The sequence below is a fragment of the Halyomorpha halys genome, unplaced genomic scaffold (genome assembly GCF_000696795.3).
Source record: "Halyomorpha halys isolate HHAL.00 unplaced genomic scaffold, Hhal_1.1 Scaffold746.1, whole genome shotgun sequence".
In the NCBI taxonomy this organism is placed as follows: domain Eukaryota; kingdom Metazoa; phylum Arthropoda; class Insecta; order Hemiptera; family Pentatomidae; genus Halyomorpha; species Halyomorpha halys.
Window position 1 is genome coordinate 303,360 of NW_027107304.1, and position 9,443 is coordinate 312,802.

General features: G+C 28.6%; 1 protein-coding gene across 1 annotated transcript; it reads left to right on the forward strand.

Annotated features, from left to right (window-relative positions):
• The first annotated feature begins 28 nt into the window (after positions 1–28).
• LOC106685813 (transmembrane protein 104 homolog) lies at positions 29–9,057 on the forward strand. The gene is made up of 10 exons (XM_067045574.1): positions 29–219; positions 458–579; positions 3,936–4,041; positions 4,125–4,197; positions 4,337–4,401; positions 4,609–4,739; positions 4,951–5,035; positions 6,318–6,411; positions 6,490–6,899; positions 8,695–9,057. The coding sequence occupies exons 1-10, from the start codon at positions 196–198 to the stop codon at positions 8,842–8,844; spliced, it is 1,260 nt and encodes a 419-aa protein (XP_066901675.1). The 5' UTR covers positions 29–195; the 3' UTR covers positions 8,845–9,057.
• The last annotated feature ends 386 nt before the right edge of the window (positions 9,058–9,443 follow it).

Sequence of the window (9,443 nt, forward strand, 5' to 3'; positions counted from 1 at the left end):
AATCGATATTATGTGTACATTCAGTAATGAATGGTTGAGTGTTTTGATAAGTTGAATCTATTGTTATGAGACGTATATAGGCATTTTTGGATTAAACCGTTGAAATACGTTAACTCATCATATTTAATTGGATTCGACAATATTAATTTTCGTTGGAAAATGATCAGGTTGTTGGATAATTGAAGATTTATTCAAATGGATGACTTATATTCACCTTATGTAAGTTTAAATATTTTTTTTTCTATAATTACTTAATTTTTATCTCTTTTTTTGAGTTGTCAGTTGTCAAAAAAATTTGTGTTAAGTGTCAATATAATTTATTTTTTAATTAATGAATTCCTGTCTCCTATGAGATTTGGTGTTTCTAGCTGCTAAAATAAAAGGAGTAGGGAAACTGTTTAAATATGAACAACCAATGTTGTATAGTATTGTTTCATACATTGACAAACTGTTTCAGACCGCCCTCCTTTATATTTTCAACCTCATTATTGGGACTGGAGCTTTAACCCTTCCTAAAGCATTTCATGAAGCAGGATGGCTGTTCAGTACAATAATGATAACTTTCATTGCTCTTGTGAGGTATGAGTCTCATTTATTAAACATTAGTATTATTAAAAATTAATTTTTAATTAGTACATTAAACTATCTATATTCTATATGTAATTATCTGTATACTTATTTAAAATTAATAGAGCTAATGGGTCCTGTATGCATTGAATCAGAATTTTGGCTATTAAAGCTGAAAGGTTTTAAGTTGAAATTATTTATTTGTAGGTTCCCGAAAAATTTCAACTTCATTAAAGTATCCATTTAAACTGTCCATGTAAAATTAGAATTACTTGGCCACCTGTTGCTAAACCAGCACTCTTTCCTTTATATAGTGTTTGAAAGCGGGGAAATATTATTTTTTGATTGTCACCCTGTGTTTTAAGAGGTACTAGCTTACAGCATTTATATATAACTATATAAACTGCAACACACCACAGAAGTTTCATGATTAATAATTGATTGAAGTCATTGGACAGTTATTCAAAATAAGCGAATTGTTGAAATTTATTAAGCTCAAACTTTGTTAATATTATCGATGAGTAAAAGGTATAGTGCTATGGAAAAACTGAAAATATTAGTTTCTTTCTATACGATCTTGGGATACTTATTCATGCAATGAATGACCTTGGCCTCCATTCCAATACCTACATTGCTCCTTACTTCTCCCGTAACCAGTTTAGAACCACTGGCCAATGGCCTTGGGCGAGTCATATTAGTGATTCATTACTCCTTCAGTCCTAATAAGCTGCGGTGCTCCTTGTTCCCCAAGGATCCCAAATTAATGTTACAAGTACATTGTCACTTTTACTTACCTTGCGCATTACCTTTCCATGCATTGTATATTACATTTCTACCCATTCCAACTTCTCCACAACTAAGCGTCATACACTCAGTATCCCTCGGGTAATTTGTTCTTGTGTTTTAGTTCTATTTCTATAATTTAATCCTTATTAATTAAAGTTTCCTTGTTAAAAAGGTTGTACATATAAAAAAAAAATTAAAAATTACAGATTTATATGATCGCTCGAATGAGGGTAACTTTATGATGATATAATCTCAAGAAACTATTTTTTTTTAAGCTTAAAGAATTGTAACTCACAGTCAGTATTATGAATATCAGGATGTAATAGTTGAGCATACTGGGCTGAGAGTCTCAAAAGTACCTAGTTCAAAATGATGTTGATTCGGTTCTCATCACGCAAATTAATATTTACTCTCTCCTCCTGGTTCTGTATAGGTCATTACAGGAAACATGGTAAAAACAAGAATAAAAATATATTTATAATTACATAAACACCTCTCATGTTAATTTTTTTTTTTTTTCGTACCCCCCTGACAAAATAAGTATTAAATTCTTACATACATGTAGGTATTTGTATATTTGGTACTTTGTAAAGCGATGGTGGTGTAATGGTGAGCATAGTTGCCTTCCTCTCATGTTAAATATTATTGGATTAAATTTAAAGAAATACATTAATAACTTTTATCGTGAGAGTCATTTATATTTGCAGCAGCCAAATCCAGTGAATAATTTTAATTAAATGTACTAAGTATACATGGGGGTTGACGGTAGCAGGGTTGTAATGCGCCTTTCTGCCAACCCAAAGGTTGTGAGTTTAAGTCCCCGGCCCTATCTGGGATTTATTCTAGCATATAATTATACAATACTCTCTCACAGCTACCCTCGGGTATGTGTGAGGCCCGTTAGCTAATTGGTGGCACTCACAAAAATAGACGTGAGAGTGACGAACCCACCGTACGAAAGCCAGGTCATGAAACGTGTAATGTATTTCCTAAGTACATCGTGTGAGACCTTGGACTTCCACGGTCTGTCGCACCAATAATAATAATAAGGGTACACAAGTCTGTCGGCAGATATAGAAATATTGTAGTTGAAATAGTTGTAGAAGAAGTAATTATTTTATTTTTTATGAGAAGATTTATGATCGGGGTGTGGTCAGCAAAGATACACATCAACAAAAAAACTTATTTATTTGTGCCGGCGTTTTGACTGTAATTCCAGACCTTCATCATGGCTGAAAAAACAAAACGAGATAACACCCTTAATTTAGAGAAACAAAAATAATAACAATCTTGGAAATGTACATAACAATAAATTAATTAGCTATTAGTTGATATTAATGGAAAATAAAATATAATATTGTTGGGATAAAAATTATACAAAATAAATGATGATGAAAAAAATTATTAGAAAACAGGGAGTGTACAAGTAACTATTGAAATAAACATTATGAAAGATGCAGAAGAAAACATATATGTTAAGTAATTGAAATAACATAGTAATAAAATATGTAATGTTTAAAAATAATGAAAACAATTTAAATCAAAATAATGAAATGTCTGAAAGAAAACGATACATAATGATATAATGGGCAAGTAAGAAAATGGACTTTATGTTTCAATGGATAAAAGATTCACAGTAATATGGCTGAATAAAAAAATAATAAACTAAAATGAGTATAAAATGTATATAAATGATATAAGGGGCATAATAATAATATAGTATGTGTACATAATGATATAATGGGCAAGTAAGAAAATGGACTTTATGTTTCAATGGATAAAAGATTCACAGTAATATGGGTGAATTAAAAAATAATAAATTAAAATGTCCAGAAAAGAAGCAAATAATAAACTAAAATGAATATAGAATATCTGGAAAAGTGAATAAGGAAGGAACAAGAGAGAAGAAATATGTGAGTGTGGGAAAAAGGAAGAAATATTTAACAAAGACATTGAAACTTACCGACTTAGGTAGAGATGTCGTCTAAAGTGAGTGGGGACTGTCTCATCTGGTTGATAGCGGGCATAAAAATACATTAAACCAATCAGAAATAGTTATTGGCATGTATAACTAAATATAAAAGACCTTTTAAAAACTAAAGGATTATAGAATAAAATGACAAAACTAGTGAGAAAGATTCATATAAATATAGTTAATTATTTATATTTTTAATAATAAAATATAAAGTTCCAGTTTTAAAAAATATTATTTATGACTAATGACATGAGGCTCTCCATTTGTTAATATAGCACCTAAGCATTCTTGTTCAAGAAGAGTTGATGGTTCTTGTTTTTCTCATTCTGGCTGAAATGAAAGGTAGGTAGCCTACAGAGTAACCTACATGTCATGGCCTAATCAAATACTACATTAAAAACTTCAGTCACATTTACCAGCTCTCATTTGCTTTTCTAGAATTTAAAATTCCTAATGTAGTGTAAGTGTAGACAAATGACATCCATTCATATATGGAGGTTAAATACTATTTAGGGAGTACACATAACAATTTGTTGATTCATATCATTCATTGAGGTTTCTTGGGCAAATAAATATTTAATTTTTGTTTTCGTGTTCCGTTTTACAGTTACATAACTGCTACATTTGTTATCGAAGCAATGGCTATTTGCAATGCTCTTATTCAATGGGAAAAATTAGAAAAGATGAAGAGGGTCAGTCGCTACCTTAGATTGGTAATATATAATTAATGTTTTGTTGTAATTACTTTTATTTTGGATGCAGAATTATATTTTATTGATATATTTGTTCATTAAAGGCAGTAGAAACTGTTGAAGAAAGCACAGATGATGAAATGTCTGATACAGAAGATTCACTGATGTTACCAGCAGGTAAATTATTCCTTATGAACTTTATCTTGTATAATATTATAGTTTACATGGTGCTCTTCCCTTAGCATGGTAGATTCTCTAATTGAATTTTATCCTATAAGTTTTTTTTTTAATTAACTTTTGTATTTTTTTTTTTTAGCGTATATTGATAACTATCCAAGTGAACCTAAGAGGCTTTTTACTTTAGATTTAAAATGTGAATTGGTAAGTATATCATTAATATTAATACATTGTGAAAATATTCTGTCATTGTTCCATTTAATGTTGATTATAATATTCCTGCTACCATCCAATTGTTAATGTCATATTTAAAGATAAGCAAATATCAGAAATATCACAGTACATACATAATTTATTGAAATTAATTGTAATGTATAATTATTTAACATTATTGACATTTCTTCCTTACAGAGTGAAATGGCAACGACTCTCTTCAGTAGAACTGGTCAGTTTTCGTTTTATGTGTGTCTTTGTCTTTATCTTTATGGAGATCTCACTATTTATTCTGCTGCGATTGGAAAGACCTTAGTTGATCTTTCATGGTATGTGATTTGTTCAAATTTAATTTACAATTTTTGATTGATTTAAGGAGAAAGTTGAATTGTGGTATTTATGTAATGTGCTAAACTAATTGTATTTATCTTAATGTTCTAAGATAGCTAAACATTATAAATGTTCACTCTCAAGAAGGCCTTTGTTGCTGTTATTATCATAAGTTTAATTAATATAGTAATTATAATTTATTTTTTTCAGTAACATTAAGGAAAATGTAACTGATTTGGATCCTTGTTGGGAAAGTTACAGCTTCACAAGAAGAGTCATGTATCAAATGTTTCTTGTAAGTAAATAAGTATAATTTATTTTTGTATTTTGTTTGTTCAATTAAGGAATTGTCATACAAGGAGCTCAATTAGAAATATTATTTAGTAAGCTCCAACATTCTGCTCCATTTTGTAGGGCTAAAAACAAAATACACAAACTAAAAATCTTTATATATAATAAATATCTTGTTTGAGACAGTTTTTTTTTTTTATATCAGTTATAATAGAAATATCCATATAGTCTCACACTTATTATTATATTGTACTCCCACATTTCGGGCATTCTCAAGGGTCTTTTTAATAATATCATGGCTAACATTGTTATCAAACTGTTGCAAGCTATTATGCCTTTGTTAAATCTTATCTTAGTCAATAGCCTATTGTTATCACAATTTCATTTATTATAATTATTAAGTTTAGAATGTCTATTACATGATGTATAAAACAATGTATTGTTGATATAGTGATAGATAGTAACATACACTGTAAACTAAATAATTATATTAAGTGAAATTGTGATAATAATAAGTTATTGACTAAGATAAGAGTTGACAAAGGCATAATAGCCTGCAACAGTTTGATAACAATGTTTGGCTTGATATTATAAATAAGATCATTGAGAATGGCCGAAACGTAGGAGTTAAAATAAAATAAAAAATGTGAGACTATGTGGATATTTTTATTATAACTAAACATATTGTAAGAGTATTTGATTACATGAAATATAAACTCTCGACCTTCATTTTTCCCTGTGATATATTTACTCTTTTCTTATTTCCTTAAATTTTCCATCTTTCAGATTTTTCTTGTATTTATCATTACTCCACCTGTTCATTTTATGTCTAATATTTATTACTGTATATTCTTTTATTTGTACTTATTTCTATTTTTTAAAATTTATTTTGCTCATTTTTTTATAATTTTTACAATTTGTACTCCAAGATGGTTGACTTTGTATTTCATGTCGTGTTATACTCTTACAACGTTAACAGTATTTTTTGTTTTTGTATCATGTTTTTAGCACTGTGAATTGGTGGGAGGGTGCTTAGTAGAGTTGGGCAACTATGAAACTAATAGCTAAAATTGCCATGGATACAATATTTATTTATTAATGATTCATTCATGAATAAGAGTCGTATCCATGGCAATTTTAGCTATTAGTTTCATAGTTCCCCATATCTAGTCCTTAATAAATAGTTATGTTCCATTAGAGTTCATTTTTGACCACCTTTCATGATTAATTAGATGCATTCAATTCAATCAATGATCTTCTAATTTTTGTTTGTCTTTTTTTTACAGAGTTGTTTCTTGTTCGTATTCGGGCCTTTCGTGTTTTTTAATGTTCAAAAAACTAAATACCTGCAGTTTTTTACATCTGTAACTAGATGGCTAGGTATGATTGTTATTTTAAATCATTGCACAGTTACTTCATTATTTTTGTACCATATTTAATACTGTTTTACTCTTGTAGCATTTTCTCTGATGATCAGTTTGGCAATATCTCGTATCGTGGACCCGACGAAGCTTCATGGCTCTCCGGCACTCGCAGTTCCCTCTGGTCTCCCCGCCCTTTTCGGCTCTTGCGTCTATTCGTTTATGTGCCATCATTCCCTTCCTGGACTTATTACTCCCGTCTCTGATAAATCCAAACTTAATACACACCTGGCCATTGACTATGTTTCTATTCTACTATTTTATTTAACTCTTTCTTTAACAGCAGTATTCGCTTTTCCAGAACCTAAAGATTTGTACACTCTAGATTTTGAGCCTACCGGTTCCAAGTTAAGCATATTATTTGGTATTTTTTTAACATCCTTTCCTGTCCTAACTCTCACAACATCATTCCCTATTATAGCAGTTACTCTTAGAAGTAACATACAGGTAATTTTTATTATAATTAAATTGAAATTATTATTACTTATTAGTTTATTAATATATTATGTATTAATTTCTTGTTTGAGGATAGAAAAATTAATTTAAAACAGAACTTCTTTTGATCCTTTCTTTCAACTTTCCTCATTTTTCTCCAATGTTTCAGCTTTCAGGCTATTGTCAAGGAGACTTTCATTCGTATATTTATGTCAATATTATTGATTATTTATATTATTATTAATTTTATATAAATCAATATTTGTATAATTATATCAATATTCTTATTGACATTATTAAATATTTTAACATCTCTTAATTGTTGATGGATAATATAAAAGTAAAAAAAAAAAGAATATTTTTAGGTCTCCTCGGTAATGGTCTAAGGTGCAAAACTTTGAATGAAAATAAATATAGTTAAGAGGAAGGACCAAAAGAAATTTGTTCTATAGAAACAAAAAATTGAAATTAAACTTGAAAACAGTAATATTTGTAGAATATAAAGGCAAATGAGGAGTTATAAATTGCATAAGGAAACTGTTTTAGTCATGATCTCACAATATAAGGGAGATTATGTGAAGGTAAAATTTATTTGGATTTAGATGTAAGGTTGATGTTTTGGAATTTTAAAATGCAAACTGTATAAACAAAATCCTAATAATATACCGGGATTACTTCCTTGTGGCTCCTGTGTTTGGAATAATAAAAGTGTTTAAATGAAGAAAATCAAAGAATGGAAGGATATATCTGACATCAAGAATAAAATTAGGGACTACCTTAAAATATTGAACATTGGATATTTTGAATGGTTGGGATGAAATTTTTACTGTAAAGGTTTGACATCTCATTAAAACTAAATTATTCATTATTATGTTGGAACAATTAAATTATAAATAATTTGTTATATATTTTGTTTAAAATGAACCTATATTATGAAATTGAGGTTGTTAATTAAGTCACCCAGAAAATAAAAATATTGTTAGTTAATTATTACATACAAAATTTAATTTAAGATTTATCTTCGAAATCTAACTTTATCTATCGATAATTAATCCATAATTACTAGAATTTTTTTAATATGATTGATAAATGTTGGGGCCAATTAAAGGAATATATCACTGCTTGATGCCATTCCTCATGATGCAGATAGAAGCAAGCTTGTTTACGAGTCTGTCGTCTAAGGTTTGTTTAAACAGACAGAAAACAATAGCTTAATTATAGTATATTGTTCCTATTTGTTTATCTAATTTACTATATAATGTAAAGAAACTTCCTGAAATTATTCCGTTCATGCATAATTGAACCTAGTAAAATTGTAATAAATCCAAACTCTCAGGAATCTAGAGTTCTAGTTCACTTAGTCATTTATCACATGCATTGGCATATGACTATTTTCATTTCATGAACTTAACTAGAACATATATATTTTTTTCTGATGCATTAACTTTTTTTTTAGGACTGAAAAGAAAACAATTATTTATTATTCTTTTTCTTTCTTTAATTATAGAATTGTGGCATTTTAATTACATAAATTTCTCTCTCGGGTGTAAATATGCTGAAAGGGATAAAACCAAATTTGAAATGTTTTCAAAAATATGCATAATTGAGCAATTTAATCTCTCCAAAACTCATACTTCATTCCTCAAATCTTAGAAAATCCAATTTCATTAAAATTTTCATGAAGGAACAGAACACTGAATTGTGAATATTTTTGGATTCCCTAAAAAAGTTTCAAATTTCGATTTATTCCCTTGTTTATCTTCTTTAAAAAAGTGTGTGTTTATTTAAATGAACTTTTTTTGTTTAGGCAATGTTTAGTTTCTGTGAATGGTGGTTTCTCCGTGCACTTTTTGTTCCTCTTCTCACAGTCATTCCTCCGGTGCTAATTGCCATGACAACTGAAAATATGGAAACATTAGTAAGTTTTATTGATTTAGAAATCAACTTAATAGTATAGGCAAAATAGACAAAATTTGTCTTGAATGAAACTTTAATCTTAGCAGTAAGAATCTAAATATGCAGAGTATACCCAAATTTCTGGGGGTGGAGGAGGGGACGATATTTGAAAAATAGTTTGCTCAAAATAAGTTAGGTAAGCACTTATTTGTTTTTGTTTTTATATTTCTGAATTGAATGAGACTCACTCAAAAATTTAAGGTTGAGAGGAGCCTACTTCAAACTAGGGATGGGATATCGATATCGATATTATCGAAATATCAATATTTTGTCTCCGATATTTTGATATCGATATCGAGTAACCGATATCGAGTAACCGATAATATCGGAATATCGATAATTTTCCTTCGATACTATCGGAATATCGGTTTCTAAAAAAAAAAAAAAATCGATACGATATCGACATTAAAATAATGCAAAATATCGAAATAAAGATGTAATTATCAAAATATAATGTCGATATTCCATTTTTTAATTTCCTATATAATTTTCTAGTTTTAAAAAAAAAAAATATCAATATTTCGATAAAATAATATCAGATTATTGTTACTAAAATTTCATATCAATATTACAACAATAGAAAATATCTAAATAAAAATG

Bases quoted from the DNA above. Each gene is read 5' to 3' on its own strand.
- LOC106685813 (XM_067045574.1), top strand. From the start codon at position 196: ATGGATGACTTATATTCACCTTAT. The intron at 4,740-4,950 runs GTATGTGATTTG...TATTTTTTTCAG, and splicing joins ACCTTAGTTGATCTTTCATG to TAACATTAAGGAAAATGTAA. The intron at 5,036-6,317 runs GTAAGTAAATAA...TTTTTTTTACAG, and splicing joins TCATGTATCAAATGTTTCTT to AGTTGTTTCTTGTTCGTATT.